The sequence below is a fragment of the Centropristis striata genome, chromosome 21 (assembly GCF_030273125.1).
Source record: "Centropristis striata isolate RG_2023a ecotype Rhode Island chromosome 21, C.striata_1.0, whole genome shotgun sequence".
In the NCBI taxonomy this organism is placed as follows: Eukaryota; Metazoa; Chordata; class Actinopteri; order Perciformes; family Serranidae; genus Centropristis; species Centropristis striata.
Genome location: NC_081537.1, coordinates 6,732,952 through 6,750,190, shown reverse-complemented (window position 1 = coordinate 6,750,190; position 17,239 = coordinate 6,732,952). Strand labels below are relative to the sequence as shown.

Sequence of the window (17,239 nt, the reverse complement as noted above, 5' to 3'; positions counted from 1 at the left end):
GTTCAAAAAATTGCCTAAGTCACATTTTATTTTGACTTAGTCATAATAAATCCGCTTAAGTCACACACTTGACATAGGCCATTATCTTAAAGGGGTAAAATCACATGATCTGATCAACTGAGGGTGGAGGTGATTTTACCATAGGAGGAGATGAAAAAAACAATTTTCACAAAATATGACTTAGGCGATTATTTTAACAGTGTGACGATATTGCAATGAAATACAAGGCCACAGTGAGTAAAATGTAAAAATAAAATAAAAAAAGGCGCCCTGAAACGGCTTGTTGGGGTTCAGAGGGTTCAATGGAATATTATTGGGACAGGGGATAAAGAAAATAATAAATAAAAAAATCGTAGACATCATTAATCGACAATGCCTTCAACACGATGTTATTATTACAGGATATGGACACATGCTGATAATAAAAAAGCCGTAATAACAACAGGGCCTGTGTGAACCACAGACTGTATATAAATAAGGTGTGAACTCACCGTGCAGCACCGCAGAGTGAGACCCCGCAGCGGGGCTACAGGGGGATTAGGGGGGTATTCTCTCCGTTTATTGGCCGGTGGCTCAGGCGGATCCTCCCCGGCAGACAGGCAGCAGGTCCCGGCCCTCCATCACCTCCTCCTCCGCCTCCTGTAGGTTGTTTGGGGAGGATGCGGAGAACGAGAAGCGGAGATGAGACGGACGATAACACGGATGTGAACCTGCGGACGGAGGGAGGGAGGACCACCGCGCAGAACAGCACAGAGGGGTCGCTTCATTTAGAGCCTGGCTCCGCCCGGGCGGGTGGAGCTGCTTTTCTTCCTCTTCTTTGATGATTATTAAATTATTTTTTTTACCAGTGCAGTGCCTGTAGGAAGTATGTATTCATATAGTGGGAGATTAAGTATATTTTTTAATTCTGGCCAATTGAGGTTGTGTGTTAAAGTGGGATATAGAATGAGGTGTAATACTCTTGTGTAGTGTTAATATACAAAGTGTATATTGGGTAATACATGGATGTACATTGAGATATAAAGAGACACAGAAATAGTTATTTTAAGAAGAAGAAACGTAATCATTCAACATGGTTAGACATATATACAGACACAGATATAGGAGGGAATAAGTTTACATGCAGCACAAACAGATGGATGTGAATAATGTGAGTAAGAGTTATTATGTGTGTTGTTGAATGTGTAGATTGATTGATAACTATTGTGTTTCATATTTCATTTGTCCTTTATTTATTTTCTCGAGGAATCATTGAGGGCAACCCCTCATTTGCAATGATGTCGAGAGTACAGAGAAAACACAAAACAGAGTACAGAGAAAACACAAAACAGCAAAAACATTAAAAACAGTTACAGTGAAAGGCAGAGTTATTAGTTATCATCGTTTTAAACTGGCCCATAGTTATAATTGTGTTGAGTTTGAGTGAATGTTGTAAGATGTTCCAGGTAGATGCAGTAGAAAAACTGAAAGCAGTTTTTCCAAATTCAGAATTAGTCCGGGGAACATTGAGCATTAAGCATGAATCACTACAGCGTGTTGGATGATTACTGTGTGACCAGTTTAATAAAGTGCAGAGGTATGGTGGCATGTCGCCTATCAATACTTTATAAATGAAGAGGAACCAGTGCATGTCTCGTCTCACAGATAAAGGTGCCGATCTCACCTTGTTGTATAGGAGTCAATGATGGGTGGAGTAACTGTCACCAGTGATGAATGGGAGTGCAGAGTGATAAACAGAGTCCAGTGAGGTGAGAGTGGAGGTAGAAGCATGTCTATAGATAACATCAGCATAATCCAGAACTGATAAAAAAAAAAAGACAGCCTGAATGATCTGTTTCTTACAGAACAGGGGAAAGTTTGTTTTGTTTTTGTATAAGTATCCAATTTTTTGTTTTAATTACTTTAATGCTTTAATTGAATCTTCTCCGTCCTGTTTTTAATGTAAAAGTTCCCTAAATCTAGGTATATTTTCGTATTTGTGGAAGCTCCGCACAATCGTGTGATACAAGATAGAAATCGAGCGCACCCCCGGCTCTGCAGACGACAGTACTGAGTCTGCGCAGTGTGAGTTGGTCTCCACACAGACGGACCGTCAACTGCAACCTGTACTTGAACCTGAACTCACCACAGACCATCTAATGCTGCATTCATCTCCTGCAGGAGCCTTTCTTTAATCCTCTGAACCCCAACAAGACGTTTTCGGGGCGCTTTTTACATTTTTCTTTGTATTTCAGTGCAATATATAAATATATAGCCTATATAAAATCTATAAGTCCTGGAGCTCTGTGGAACCAGCACAATCATGGCTGGAAGTGGGAACAACTTAAACATATCATTGTGCAAAATAACCCAGCTTTAATGACATAAATCATAAAAAGGAAGTAATACAAGTTGAATTTTTCTCATAATGTATTTGTTTTAATTGGAATAAAATGGCATTTATAAAATGTTTGCTCCACATATTCCATATTTTATTATCATTTCCCAGCCTCTTATGTCTCTCTGATCTGTGTGAACAGATTTTAGATTTTAGATATTCCAAATGGTTTACTTTTGGAGAAGGTTCAAATGGGACATGTCGAATAACATGATTTTGTATAATTTTGTGAATTTTGTAAGTGATGATCCATTCATGGACTGTCGGATACGTCCACAATAATGACCGCAGTGAAATTAGTTTTAAGTTGGATATTCAACAGACAATCACTTTATCTTCTTTGCCCTAAGAGGCAAGTATTATGTTTACTGTATGACAGAAGAACAGGTGTAAATGTTTTTGCCAGGATAATATTTCTAAGTTCAGTAAGAAGACCAGCCTTCAAATGAAAAGCAAACACATGTAGCTTTCAAAATAAGAGCACATGGATGTGTTAGCAGAATCCACCACAGAATTTTCAAGAAGACTGTCAAAATATGATGCCGTAAATAAAACAGAACCCTTATTCTCCTTTACAATAATTCATAAAAATATGCAATGATTAAGATGGAATAGTGGCATTAGAATGTGTGAGAGGCACCAAATTTAGGCTTTTAGGGCAAAAATGTTCGCCATGGGACCTCCTGCCCAGGACCCTCCTACTCTGTTTGGGTCCCCCCATCATAGTCTCAGAAAATCCTGTGGGAAACACTGGTTCTAACGGCTTGACAGACTGGACAGAAAACAAATTTCCCAGCAGTATGTTCAGGGTGATGAAAGGAGGAGAGATGTTTTTGGGTCCTTCATTGAGTCAGCTTCAAGTCAGTAAATTTGTTTGGCTGCACTGGGAATTTCATGTACAAACTTATTTTGATTTATGTTAATATGTTGGTTGTTGTTTACACTACAGTTCATTTAAAAAAACAAAAACATATTTGGGTTAAGGCATGGAGTGGAAAAATAACTCACTGAGTTGAAATCATTTGCTGACAGCTTCGTCCCCCCAGTTCAAAAATCCCATCTGCGACCCTGCAATATTCAAATACATTTAAAAATACACAACCATTATACGCTATCAATTGTACTTTATGTGTTAGACAGACGATTTTATGAACTTTCAATTTGGCTTCATACATAAAAAAAGGCAAAATAAGTAAAACATTTAAATAAAAAAAATCTGTATGATTCATCCTTCTGGCTGCATTTTGTTAAGTTACTGTTTCGTCTTACAAAAAAAGACAGCTATAAATACTCTGGTTACAGTTATATTATCCAGATATGAATCAGCCTCATCGTAAGTTATTATTTCATAGCCTATTTTTTTCTCATTTTGTCACCACATTCCTAATCTGCAGAATCTGTGAATCAACACAACATGACTGATAACAAAACAGTGACTAGATGAGAATCAGAGCGGTTTGCAACAATGTTATAGTGTGCAAAGTTGACATCTTATCAGCGAGATAAGGACATGTGGATGATATCTAGACAAGACTTCAGTGTTGTCTAATCATTACTAGTGCATGAAAGCAGAACAAACACAAAATCACTTTCAACTGAATAAACTGTGGAGCAAAGGAAAATAAAGAATCCATGTTCAGTCTATGATAGGGTTCTCTCATATCGATAATGTCTCTCTCACAAGTTCTTTTGATGATGATGAGGAGGCGATGGTGCTGTCGTAGATGGTGGAGAGGGAAACTTCTGCTCCAGGTCTGTTGTTCCCTGTGGGGTCTTCTCTATAAGACCTGCCGTTCTTTCTGAAAGAGTTCCTGATGGTGCTGGAGAGGCGGTCAGACACGCGCCTCACGGCCCGGCTGAGTCCTCGGTTCTTCAGCTTCATCATGCCCACGTCGTCCTCCAGCTCCTCGGGCGGCACGTCGATGTTCCCGGAGTACCAGAACACCCACCAGATGAGGCTGAGGAAGATGACGATAGCCCCCGCGTAGATGAACAGATCGTGGATGACCAGCCCTCCGAACACCCCGACCATCATGATGAAGACGCCGATTATGTCGTGGGCGACTGCGAACCAGAAGGAGCACTTGCAGCGGCCAACTCCTCCGTACCTTTTCTCCATGACCGGCTCTATCTGTACAGTTGTTGACATGGTGGCAGTGCAGATCCTTAAAAGAAGTTAAAAGTCTTTCCCCAGAGTTAATCCAGATGTGTTCCTGCAGGACAGTGAAGTGTAATCCTCATTCCCGAGCATGAAACAACCTGCGGTGGTCAAAGTACGCTGTATGCAAGCTGTTATCAGTCACGCATGCTTTGTGACTGTGTTGGATGTTTCACAGGAAACAGTTGCATCATCACTGACTAAAATAGTGTTTGCTATTGAGGAGTATATGAGGGTATTAAAAAAAATTTGAGAAAGACCTTTTTTATGGGCTGAAATATGTGTTCAGAAACTGAATTTGAATATTTATTTTTTAATTTGAATTGCTTAACTTGAATATTTGCATTTAAAAACTGAATTTGAATCACATAATTTGAATATGCATTGTTCAATTTGAATCACTGCATTGAAAAACTGAATCTGAATTGTAATTTTAATTTTAATTTTAATTTTAATTTATTAGTTTGGAACTGAACATTCAGTTCTCACAATTCAAATTCAGTTTGCAAAATTCAATTTCAATTTTCTGCGACGAACATCCGGGTAGTTGAGGCAGAGCAATCAAGCACAGATACACAGAGCGCCTCTTCGGCCAATCAGCACCTCCCTTTTTTTTTGGAACGTTGGTTGCCACCCGGTTGCCATGGCGCCTCTTCGGCCAATCAGCACCTCCCTTTTCTGCGCCTGAAATTGTATTATTATTTATTTGACCTTTGACCCCAAAAATGTAGTTACTCCACTTCTAATAGTAATACACAACCAGAGTGCAGTAACAACAATATTCCTTCAGCTTTTTGTTTTCAGTGAATAAACATTCTCAAAGTGCTTTTGTTGTAAGTGTATTTAAAATTGTTTTACAATTCTATTCAAAGATTTGTGTATTTTAGACTTAATATTATAAAGTAATGTGATATTTTAGTCTTAATAACATTTTATCTCAATTTTTTAAACTTAAATCACTATCTAGATAACAATTTCCCTGTCAAATAAACTTATAATTTCTGTTATTCTTGTCTTCACTATTCAAAACAATGAAGAAATACAAGGCTACACTGTATCACAGTCAAAGTTTAGCTTTAGTTTTGAGTTTTGAGTTGAATTTTGTAGTTACTGCAGTTTCTATATAATTATTTCTTTGCAATAAGGCAAAATTGAAATCTAAAACTTTGTCACAAGATAAAACAGACATCAAGGAGTTCATTTTTAGTTATAACTCAATTTCAACCAAAAATGTAGTTACTGCAGTTAGGCTTTGTGGGGCAGTATAGCCCCCCATAATTTTTTACTTTTCACATTATACAAGGCTCATACACTTTTTTAGTGGTCAAATGCAAACACTTTTCAAGGACTTTCAAGGTCCATTTTCAAGCTTTTCCAGGACCTTACAACAGTTGTAAGTTGAATGTTTTAGATGAGTACTTACATGCTAAAAGGGGTAATTTCACTCAAGTGATGATTTTACACTTTTAACAACCAAAAGTACAGTTTGCTAATCTCAATATTCAATTTATTATTTTTTTCATTGAACATGTGATTATCTATAGTCAGATTGCAAGAGAAATACAGTAAGAATTTCAAGCACTTTATCTAAAATCCAAGCACTTTTTAAACCTTGAAAATACAACATTTAAACTCAAGCATTTTCAAGGATTTTCAAGCACCCGTACGAACCCTGATTAAAAAGTCCCTTCCACTTTAAGTCCCCTGGCTGTAGCCCTTCCTCCTCTGCTTCTCCTTCAGTATGGGGATCCACACCAGCCCCATCACAACAAACATCAGCCCGATGGACAGGCAGGCGGAGGCGACGGAGCGGGGCGCCTCGGTCGCCCCTAGCGACTGGAGCAGGAAGAGGAGCCCGCCGGCAGCACACATCAGAGAGCCCATCACCATCACTATGATGGCCTTGTGGAGGTGGGCCCAGCCTGTGAGAGAGTCTGGACACAAGCTCTGACTCCTGGAGTCATCTGGAAATGAAGTTTCTCCAATTGCTTCCATGGTTGCGTCACAGAACTGTTGCCGCATTGTTTCTTGTTCCCTCTGAGAACTTTTATCACACGAATAATGGAGACACCGAACACTGAACATCCATAGCTCTCCTCCAGCTTCTTCTGTCTGCTCGGCCAGCTGAAATCAACGCAGCCACCTCCCTGAAGTAGCTATATCCTCTGTGTGATCAACGAGAGAGAGTCTGCATGATGCATATCTCGTTCTCCTGCCCAGTAACCCGTGAACACTGTAATTCCAGATGGCCCACCACACCCACACAGCAGAGGGAGGGCTTGGATGAAAAGACAGACTCAGCCCACCTGTTGACAGTAATATCATCACCACTGATTGGCTGGACCCTTAAGTGACCATCTTGTTCCATTAAACCTCCAATAAAGCCTTTTTAGGGAGCCCAGCATGCACATATATTCAAATACAAAAAGGGAAAAAAAGAAAATCGTCACACTGTTAAAATAAAGTCATTTTTTGTCAAAATTGTTTTTTTTTTAGCCTAAATCATCTCCTCATTGCCACCTATGGTAAAATCGCCTACATCCTCAGTTGATCAGATCATGTGATTTTACCCCTTTAAGATAATGGCCTATGTCAAGTGTGTGACTTAAGCAGATTTATTATGCCTAAGTCAAAATAAAATGTGACTTAGGCAATTTTTTTTAACACGCCTTTGTGACTAAAGCAAGATATGGTAACACTTTATTTTGAAGGTGTCTACATAAGAGTGACATGAGCGTGTCATAGACATGACATGGGATGTGTCATGAACATTAATGACACTTAGAAGTAATGATTGAAGTTTTCTCATGATACTTGTCATGTCATGTTTCTGACAGGCTTGTGTGACTCTTATGTAGACACCTTCAAAATAAAGTGTTACCATATCTTGCTTAAGTCACAAAGGCATGTTCAAAAAATTGCCTAAGTCATTTATTTCTCTTAAGTTACATAATTTACACACAGTGTTATTACTATGCCAGTAGCCATCCTTTGTTACATCCTTTTTGAGTGAAATGATCAATAAATGTCATATGTTACACTTTTGGTGAAGTTTTTTGTGTTTCCTGCAAAACTTGAAAAAATGAGTTAGGCGATTATTTTAACTGCGTGACGATATGTTAATGCATGAGAACAACGATGTGGTTTTAGCCTTAAACTGCAAGTTATCAGCATAAAGTAGATGTACATGTCTGTAAAGAGGAGACTTGTGGGAACCCAGAGAGGCCATTGGTTGACATAGCATGAGGTCAGAGGTCACATGACCGCTTTGAAAACCGTCATGCCAAATTGCCTAGCGAAAAAGAAATAGCCTCACTTTGCCGCCTCATTACGTTAACTTCCCGATATGATATCCCGGCATGCTTTTCACCTATGGATTCCTTAGACCTTCTAGTTTCATTAGATACTAGATATGATGTAAAAAATTAATCCCAGCCCCAGTGAGCCCAACGTACTGTGGGCGGAACATAGGAATGTCAAGGGATTTTTATTTATTACTGTAACATGCAGAGGCAATCTCACCATTTTGTTACATTTTCTTTATTTTTTTATTGTTTTACATTGTCATAAATTTCACTTGAACTTTTATGTAATTAATATTTGTAGTGTTGAAAATGTTAAGAGCAGCTTGGAGGCACCCAGGTTCTATCTACTTGTAACAACTGGCCGCCATTTTCCAAAATGGCCGCCATGGTCATCAGATTGCGAATATGCGATGGCCCAATATCCAGTCTTTTACTAAATATATTAAGTTATATATGTACCAAATTTGGTGTTTTTTATCACAAAATGAACCATAGGTTACCTATGCCACTCCACTACAAAACAAATATACATTCTGCAAAAATTTAAGGAAATTCATATCTCAGATGCATGTAGAATGTATGTTTGGTATCAGAAGGCAAGAAACCTTTTTTTGCTTCTATAACATGTCCTCTTTCATCCAAAATAGACTTTTAGTTGATTTTACTACAAAAAAGTGAATGTACCCAATCTACTGGGAAGGTTTCATGGTGATATTAGTTTTTTCCCCAACCTATTCGACTGTAGTCTTACAAAATGCAAGTTTCATCCCCTTCAATATTATATTACTTTATATATCATTAATAGCCTGATTTACAGAAGATATTGTTCCTAAAAACGTTGCAATAATTGATTATTTTGTGGCTATTGACTCTAATATGGCAACAAAATGAAACCATCATTTTGAACCTGGCTTTATCCAATGTACAGATTTATGTTCTGGAAATATATGCACATGAGCACACATTTAATAAGATAATGCATCATATGATTATTTTAACAAAACATTTTAGAAGTTTTTAATACAAAAAATAACCGTCTTAATGCAAGTAACAACTGGGGAAGTTTCATGGTGATATATTTATCAGTTTTTACCCAATTTACATGTACCTAAGAAGGGATGTGGTGTAGCAGGGATGTAGTTATAGCAGGCAGCAGCTGTACAAGCCAGAGCATTGTCCCTTTAACAATAGGCAGGTCATCTGATACAGCAGGCAGATACACATGCAGTGTTGATGAGCAAACAGCTCTCAAGGCTAATGCACTTCAGATGTTAAAGTACACAAAAGGTGGATGAACAGCTCCTGTTTACCAAGAGTTGGAATCATAGTATTCTAGAGAGCAGGGGTCTCAAACTCAAATTACCTGGGGGCCGCTGGAGGCAGTATCAAAATGACCACAAAAAAAGACAAAATGACTTCAAAAACACACAAAAAAAAAAAAAAAGACACATTTAAAAAAGACAAAATGACACAAAAAACCCTAAATTACTTAAAGAGGGACAAAATGACCAAAAAAGAAACAAAATGACCAAAAAAGACACAAAATGACAAAAAAAAAGTAATTAAAGGGACCTTCCGCACACAACACGGTAAAGTGCCATTCATATAAAACTCACATTAAACTTTCATATCAAGGTGGGGGCCACAAAATATCGTCACAAGGGCTGCGAGTTTGAGACCCATGATGTAGAGCCTTATGGTGATGTTACAGCGTTAGTGTACAAGTTGGTACAAGTTCTGCTGATATGAGGCCAAGTGTAAAAGAAAAATTAAATTATGTTCAATGGTTGAATACATTTTTTTAGATCAAAAGCCAAACACATAATTCTGTCCGTTCATGTAACGGAAAAACATTCTTGGAAGATTTAGAACATACTGGGTGTTAATTTAACACCCTTTAAGCTTTGCTAGTTTCAGGCAGGCGGCAACCTCCTGGTCTGAGCAGGGAGGCAAACCAGGAAGTGCCTTAAGCTGCATTCTATTGAAAATTCCAGCAGGGGGCGCTAAGTTTGGCTGCAAAAACATTTCTGTCCATTCATTTCGATGCAAAATGACAAAACTTCTCACTTGATTTATTACCTCAGATTTTTTTAAGACAACACTATGATCTCAATCACTAGTAAAAAATGTTCAAGACAATTTGATGTTAATAGTGTAAATAATGGCCCCATTTCGAATAAAAGAGAGAATGATAAAGAATCGTATGATTTGGGGCGTGGCTAGCTTTGATTGACAGGTCACTAACAAGAGGAGCCGTCATCAGGAGAGAAGCAGAACAATGCGTATCCACGGCAACGTGTCAATAAAGTTATATATAACGTTATATAGATATAAAAAAGGACGTTTAGTGGTTTGGTCTCATAGCTTTGACCCTTTCACTGTATTTTCACTTAATGACAGTTTATTTGAACGTTTTGTTCAGTAACCATTATTTAAACAGTCTATGAAATAAACATGTAGAGAATCTACGGTGGCCTGCTGGTAACATAAATCAAAAGACCCACTCTAGAGCCAGTGTTTAGTTTGGTCCTTCTGGTTCTACTGTACTGAAATAAGCTGGGTGAGTCTTAGTTTCAATGGTTATAAACTAATAAAAATATAGTTATAACGTATTTAGAGAACACAACGTAGCCAAAGAGAATTTGAGATACGTTTATAATCTGCTTCATCCAAGCAAAAAAATACAAACAGAGTGAAAATATTAATTTTGTGTGTGCTGTGTAAAATGTCCATGTTGAGATGTGTAATGAGTCTAAATCATTTCACTTTCGGCATCTTCCTTTTTACTTTGGAGTCGGTCTTGGTTGCCTTCTTGGTCAGTTTGTTTGGTGATTTTTTTCCTTTTTTCGCTGCAGCAGGTTTAGGAGCCTTCTCCAGCTGCTGCTTCTTCTTCTTCTTCGCTGGTTTCTACAAGAAAGAAAGAAAGAAAGAAAGGCAATAAGGATGTGCGGTCCACTTAATTATCAGAAATATTCCTTTAAGTATTTATATCTAGCAGCTGTGAGTTGCACTGACCGCCAGCTTAGGCTTTTTGCTAGGTGTTGCTATGGGAACCAGCTGTGGGATTTCTTCCTCTTCCTCTCCGGTGGTTTCTGTTTTCTCGGTGGCCTCTGCCTTCAGCTGCTTTGCCTTCTTTTTGCCAGCAGCTTGCTGAAATTAACAAATGCACAAGCTTGATATTTTCAACATGGTTCCAATAAATCTGGCACAGGAGGAACGTTTGAGTAAAACGTATTCTCACCTGTTTCTTGGGGGTCTTGGTCTGTTCCTGCCCCCCCTCCACCAGACTGATGTGCTTCAGGTCTGAGGTGTAGATGGGCAGGGCCACTGATGTTTCACTCTTCAAGTGGATGAGTTTTATCAGAGGTTCTTTCTGCAAATACCAATGAAAACATAACAGGATAAAAAACTTCACTTCAGAATGGCCAAAAGTTTAAAATGCAGTACAAGTGCCAAGTCTCTCTCACACACACACACACACACACACACACACACACACACACACACACACACACACACACACACACACACACACACACACACACACACACACACACACACACACACACACACACACACACACACACACACACACACACACACACACACACACACACACACACACACACACACACACACACACACACACACACACACACACACACACACACACACACACACAAATTATCTCTTCCTGATTAATGGCTAAACTTCGAGCCATAAACTACTTTATCTCATCTGGTGTGAGACAAGGTTATCATAGTTTGGGATTTTTCAGATTAATGGGAAAAAATCCCAGAAGAAACACCCTTAATGAAAACAAGACGCTCCTCTGTGCATGTACCAGGGTTCGTACACTTTTTCAGTGGTAAATTCAAGCATTTTTCAAGGACTTTCAAGTTAAATTTTCAAGCTTTTCCAGTATCTTACACCTGTTGTAAATTGCATGTTCTAGATGAGTACTTACATACTAAAAGGGGAGATTTCACTGAACCATACTGCTTCATTCTTAAGTGTAAGAAATGAGGATTTAAAAGGGAATTGAAAAAAGCTGTTTTGAGTAAATAAATTAGGTTGAATTCAGTTGACTGATATCTGTAAAGCTGCAGAATGCCTTATTTTGTATTTTTTTGTTTGTACAGAGACAGTACAGCTCTTAATGAACTGATCTCTGAATGTGTCTGTGTATATGTGTGAGTATGTATGTGTAGGTGCTTGTACCATGTATGTATATACTTGTACTGTGTATGCATGATGCATGTGAATGTTACTGTTATTTTTCTTGCTTTTTAGGGACCCCAGGAAGAATAGTTGTCACCATGGTGACAACTAATGGGGATCCAATAAACAATAAACAAAAAAAATCCATACCAACAGTGATGGTATTACACTTTTAGGAGGAACGGTCTTCATTTCAGATATTCTACTCATTATTTTTTTACATTGAACATGTGATTATCTATAGTCTATAGATGGATATAGTCAGATTGCAAGAGAAATACAGTAAGAATTTCAAGCATTTACAAGCACTTTATCCAAAATCCAAGCACTTTTTAAACCTTGAAAATACATTTAAATTCAGGCATTTTCAAGGATTTCAAGCACCCGTACGAACCCTGACGTACTCACCGTGCGGAGTTTGGCCACCACCGTCTGGACGGTGGCCTCGATGTTATCAGTCACCTCGTCTGCAGACATGCTGGCGTTGGCAACACGTGCCATGCTACGATACAGACCAGTCGTGTTAGATATCACAGGGTTATCGTGTCAGACTCTAACGTGGCATTGTACTTCATGTGAACGTTACATATTGTGTATCAAGGTTGTAGAGACAGGCTCCACAGGAAGAGGAGGTCCATCTGGATTCACATTGAATCATTATGGCACCAACAACTGCCCGTATCAAACACTTCACAGAATCGACAGGGTTGCTAAGAGGTGCTGTTCATTTCACGTGACAAGACATGAAAACAAACTGGGACATTGAAATAGATTTGTTTGCCATTTTGCTGAAGAAATACAAAAAGACTAAAGCTAAAAATAAAAAGAGGCTGTTTTCACAGAGAGCTGATTGAAACAGTTTCAGAGTGGATGAGGAAGACAAAGAGCAGCGCAGCAGATCTCACCAGCAGCAGCCTCTGTTGGTCACCTTCAGGCTGGTGCCCTGGATCACTCTCTGGATGTCTCTGGCCAGATTTTTGCTCTGCAGGTTCACAGACAGAGGCTCTCTGGGAAAGACACAAGCTGAGTCAGGACGCAGCGACAAAAAACAACTCATTGTTTAGTACTTAAAATGCAAGCCCAGCATTTAGTACATTTTGACTTTTGCAACTTTTGACCTTGCAACGAATAGAGTTATTGGAAGTGTTTGGTTCACACTAGTCTAATAATAATAATAATAATAATAATAATAATAATAATAATAATACATTCAATTTTTACAGCGCTTTTAAAAAGGTACTCAAAATTAGACACACACAAACACAAAACGCAGAAGAAAACAGAACTAAACAGAGATGAGAGTTCAGGTCTTGTGAGCTATTTTGAAAAGGTTTTGAGTTGTTTTTTGAAGGTGTGGAGGGAGTCTGAATTGCGGATGCGAGTAGGGAGGGAAAAAACAATTCTACATCGACACCACTGGAATCTGATTCCACCAGTAATTATATATAATAAACAGTTATAATTATATATAGGGATGCACCGAATAGCAAATTTTTGGCCAAAGCCAAATGAAAAGCAAACACTTGGCTGAATAACGAATGTGGTTAAGTTTTTCACTATTAAAAAAAAAAATATTGCATAAATAAAATACATTTTTAGACATGATTTTCAAAATAAATGTTTATCTAATATTCTGACATTTGAATATTTGAATAGAAGTGCATTCCCAAAAGAACAAAGTAGTTTGCTGTGGCTCTGTCCTCTTTGCTGCTGCAGACGTCTCTCTCTCATACGGAGCATGCTGCTCGGGGTGTTTGCCTTTTAAATTATTTATTAAAGTCCCAAAGGTCTTAGCAGAGGAACCCCCTCTAGATATTTCGGCTGAGCACTGGCTGCAGACCTCAATTCTTTTCTCCGTAACTTTGAAATACTTCCACACTGCCAACATCTTTGTTTATGTTTACTGCGTCACTGCACGTTGTTTCCTTGAGTCATTAAAACGCGCCACTAATATTTAATACATAGATTCGGCCTTGTTTTTCACTCATTCCACCAAGTAACAAATGTGGCTTTTTTTGCAATATTCGGCCGAATATATTCAGTTACCGATTATTCGGTGCATCTCTAATTGTATAAACACCCAGCAGACATGCTTGCTTTGGTATCGTATTGGGAATATAAAGGTACGACTCTGACAACATGAAGATCTCACTTTTTCCTCTGGTAGAAATGTTTTCCAATGTGGGAAGGCAGCAGGCGGCGGACGCGGTCGTCAGACAGGAAGAGGTCGAAGTTTCCCAGCAGACGTCGCTTTGCTTCAAACGGTTTGTACTCCGTCCTCAGGACCTTGTACGGGATGATCTGCTCAGGAAACAGGGACACGTCACAGTTGTGGTTAATAGACAGATTAATGCCTCGTTTTTCACTGAGCTACCACCAGGGATACTACTACACTAACAGTGTTTAGTTTTTGTTTATGAAGGTTTACGAATTCTTGTTCTCTCTCAGAAACAAGATGATGCTAATAGTGCTGTTAAGTGCAATGAAACCATTTTTATCACCAAGTTTTTTTTCATCTTTACAAAGTTTAGTTGTGATTACCTGTGGACATTTAAGTTGATAAGTTTTTTTGTTACAAATAAGTGCATTGCAAACATAATGCACATCTTTTTAAGCAAACAGAGACAATGAAGACCATTACAGTGTTAAATGAAAATTAATTGAAGTTCAGCAGTTTGTCGTCTCATTAATTATTCAATTGTTGTGTTACCTGATGCCAAGAACAAAACAAAACACTATAGATCAGCCGGCAGCAGCCCTGTGGCCCGTTCAGTGTATAAGATTTAGGACTTAAGGCCACTGAGGCTGGTCGACAAACTTTGCTAGAATAATGAATTATACTCCAGTGTAGGGGTGGGCGATGCAGAGACTGAATTGTGGGATTAATACAAGTAATTCAATCTTAAATCTCAACAGTTGTCAAATACAAAAAAAGTATTCTTGACTCCTCCCCGGGAGAAAATGTTGTACATTTTAAGTACAATGAGATCAACTTCTTCTACTTTGAGAGCTAAATGTGAGCAAACACATCACAAAACATTTTTCACAGTCAACAGGGCTTTCTACTAGGACAAGGAGCAGCCAGACAGTGCCCCGGTATAAAAAATTATACTGGTATAATCATGAACGATACGATATGACACACCCCTACACCAATGTGCAAATAAAACATGCTGAGCAAGTGTTTGTCTGCAGCTGTTCATGCAAGAACGATCCAATCAGCAGCTGCCAGTGCTCCTTAAGGATTCTGACTGGTAAATACCTCTGTGATGTTTTTCACTCCCTTCTCCTCGAGCATCTTCTTATAAAACCTCTGGGTCTGCTCTGACGTCATCTTGGGCTCATCTCTGGTGAAGAGACAGATGTCGTCTGTGTCCAGTCTCTGGCCATGGGGCAGGGGACTGAGGATAAACATCAATAGAGTCAGTTCAGATGACAGCAAATATATACTGTACAATAACTACAGGTCAGGCTAAGGTTATAATAGTTTTGGATTTTTTATTAGTCTTCATTTTGATTTTGTTGTTAATTTTTGTTTTCAAACTCAGTTTGTTTTTTCCTAGTTTTAATTTGTTTTTATTTTTTGAAAATGCTTAGTTTTAGTCTTAGTTTTTTGTAATAGACTATGTGTTGTTGGGTGCCAGATTCATAGAAATCATAATAAATTTTGCCTTTATGTCCTTTGGTTTATCCATCTCAGCCCCAATAAGGTTATTAAGTCTTACAGTTCCAGATGTTTTGAATTTTCTCAGTAAACATATTCACCATGTGTTCCTGCATGTTCACTAACTGAATCCGCTTTCTAATAGAAACACTGGATGATGTATGAAAAAGTAAACAAAAACGAAGGACATTTTCACAATAATTTAGTTAGTTTTGTAACCACACAATACAGTTTCAGTTAGTTATCGTTTGACAATTTTTTTTTTCAGTTAACGAAAATGTCTTCTCAATTCTAGTTTTCCTTAACTATAATAACCTGAGGGATTATTTTACATATGAAGATTTTATTTGTTTGTTGTATTGTCCTTCTTTTCTGTATATCGTTACATTTGGGGTTTTTTTGTTTTTGTTTGTTTGTTTGTTTTCTGTGTTTTGTTTCTCTTTAAGTTATATTACCCAATCCATATCTATCTGGACACATTGGTGCTAATTGTTGTACTCATGTCTACCCCATGTCTTTGTAATTACCATTCAGCATTCTTGTTATACTGAAAATCCTTCAATAAACAGATTTTGACTTTTAAAAAAAACTATAATAACCTTGGGTCAGACATTAAGGCTGCTTTATAAGTGTGCCTGGTGGACTTACATGCGGATGGACTGAGCCTTCTTGGGGACCTTCCACAGGGTGAAGAGCAGGCTGATCTGTTGAGTCTCGTCCAGGAACAGGGAGTCACTGGTCGACTTGGTTTTGAGGAAAGCCTGCAGAGCCTGGACGGCCTTCTTCGCCTGGCAGACACATTTCAGTTAGATAAGAGTTATATAGAGTTATATAAAAAAATTATAAAAACTTTCTAAACCCACCGACAGTCTCCAGTTTTCTCCCAGTGTTGTAAAAAGTCACACTTGTTACTGTTAGCTTTGCTGCTAAACCAATCGACAAGCAAACAAGCTAGCTAACTGTTAGCTAGCTAGCTTGAAGCTGCTGTCGATTCAAAACAATGTAACTCATCGAGGTTGTGCAAACTTAACCGACATGACATTTAGACATAGTTTAAATGGACTGCAGCATAAATAAACTCAGTTTTTACCTGTGAGCGGTCTAACACAACTTCTGCTCCTTCAGCCATGCTGCCTCCTTCACGTGTGGAGTGGAGTCACGCATGCGCACTCAGTACACCCTACGTCACGATCTTCTTCTTCTTCTTTGGTGTTTATTGGCAGTTGGCATCCTTCTCGTTGCATTTACCGCCATCTGCTGGATTCAACTTCTTTCATACTTTTCCTTCTGTTATATTATTTTAATGAGTCCAGTTGTGGCAAGAAATCGCAGGATTTGTCTTCCTTCCCTAGATTTCTAACCTTCTATTTTATTTTTGAAATTTTCTCCTCTTCAAATCAAGTTTTTGATAATCAATACAGTATCACAGAATAAAGTGATACACAAGTGTATTGGTATTTTCTTACACCCATTTTTTTTTTTTTTTTTAATCAAAGTGGCCATTATAAAATACA

At 38.3% G+C, this 17,239-nt stretch overlaps 4 protein-coding genes across 4 annotated transcripts in view; all 4 read right to left on the bottom strand.

Moving 5' to 3' along the window:
* The window catches only part of LOC131959006 (poly [ADP-ribose] polymerase tankyrase-2-like), a 31,625-nt gene extending 30,949 nt beyond the window's left edge, over positions 1-676 (bottom strand). Inside the window, exon 1 of the mRNA XM_059324088.1 lies at positions 492-676. The gene's annotated coding sequence lies outside the window, so the exon portion shown is untranslated. The remainder of the gene's footprint in view (positions 1-491) is intronic.
* Positions 677-3,155: 2,479 nt separating this feature from the next.
* On the bottom strand, positions 3,156-4,774 carry LOC131959022 (transmembrane protein 238-like). The gene has a single exon (XM_059324109.1). It carries the CDS (start codon positions 4,524-4,526, stop codon positions 4,035-4,037), a length of 492 nt encoding a protein of 163 aa, XP_059180092.1. The 5' UTR covers positions 4,527-4,774; the 3' UTR covers positions 3,156-4,034.
* Positions 4,775-6,212: 1,438 nt separating this feature from the next.
* LOC131959026 (phosphoinositide-interacting protein-like) lies at positions 6,213-6,605 on the bottom strand. Its single transcript, XM_059324112.1, has one exon. It carries the CDS (start codon positions 6,555-6,557, stop codon positions 6,231-6,233), a length of 327 nt encoding a protein of 108 aa, XP_059180095.1. The 5' UTR covers positions 6,558-6,605; the 3' UTR covers positions 6,213-6,230.
* A 3,873-nt stretch (positions 6,606-10,478) lies between these two features.
* On the bottom strand, positions 10,479-16,928 carry rsl1d1 (ribosomal L1 domain containing 1). The gene is made up of 9 exons (XM_059324096.1): positions 16,816-16,928; positions 16,374-16,513; positions 15,324-15,462; positions 14,214-14,362; positions 12,967-13,068; positions 12,470-12,563; positions 11,082-11,213; positions 10,856-10,990; positions 10,479-10,747 (listed from the first exon to the last, which is right to left on the bottom strand). Exons 1-9 carry the CDS (start codon positions 16,852-16,854, stop codon positions 10,598-10,600), a joined length of 1,080 nt encoding a protein of 359 aa, XP_059180079.1. The 5' UTR covers positions 16,855-16,928; the 3' UTR covers positions 10,479-10,597.
* Between the last annotated feature and the right edge of the window lie 311 nt (positions 16,929-17,239).

What these genes read in the sequence shown, in the direction of transcription:
- LOC131959022 (XM_059324109.1), bottom strand. Translation starts at nt 4,526, where the DNA reads ATGTCAACAACTGTACAGATAGAGCCGGTCATGGAGAAAAGGTACGGA.
- LOC131959026 (XM_059324112.1), bottom strand. Translation starts at nt 6,557, where the DNA reads ATGCGGCAACAGTTCTGTGACGCAACCATGGAAGCAATTGGAGAAACT.
- rsl1d1 (XM_059324096.1), bottom strand. Translation starts at nt 16,854, where the DNA reads ATGGCTGAAGGAGCAGAAGTTGTGTTAGACCGCTCACAG. An exon ending in TTGTGTTAGACCGCTCACAG is followed by an intron (nt 16,514 to 16,815) that starts GTAAAAACTGAG and finishes TGTGTCTGCCAG; the next exon opens with GCGAAGAAGGCCGTCCAGGC. An exon ending in CCAAGACCCCCAAGAAACAG is followed by an intron (nt 10,991 to 11,081) that starts GTGAGAATACGT and finishes TGTTAATTTCAG; the next exon opens with CAAGCTGCTGGCAAAAAGAA.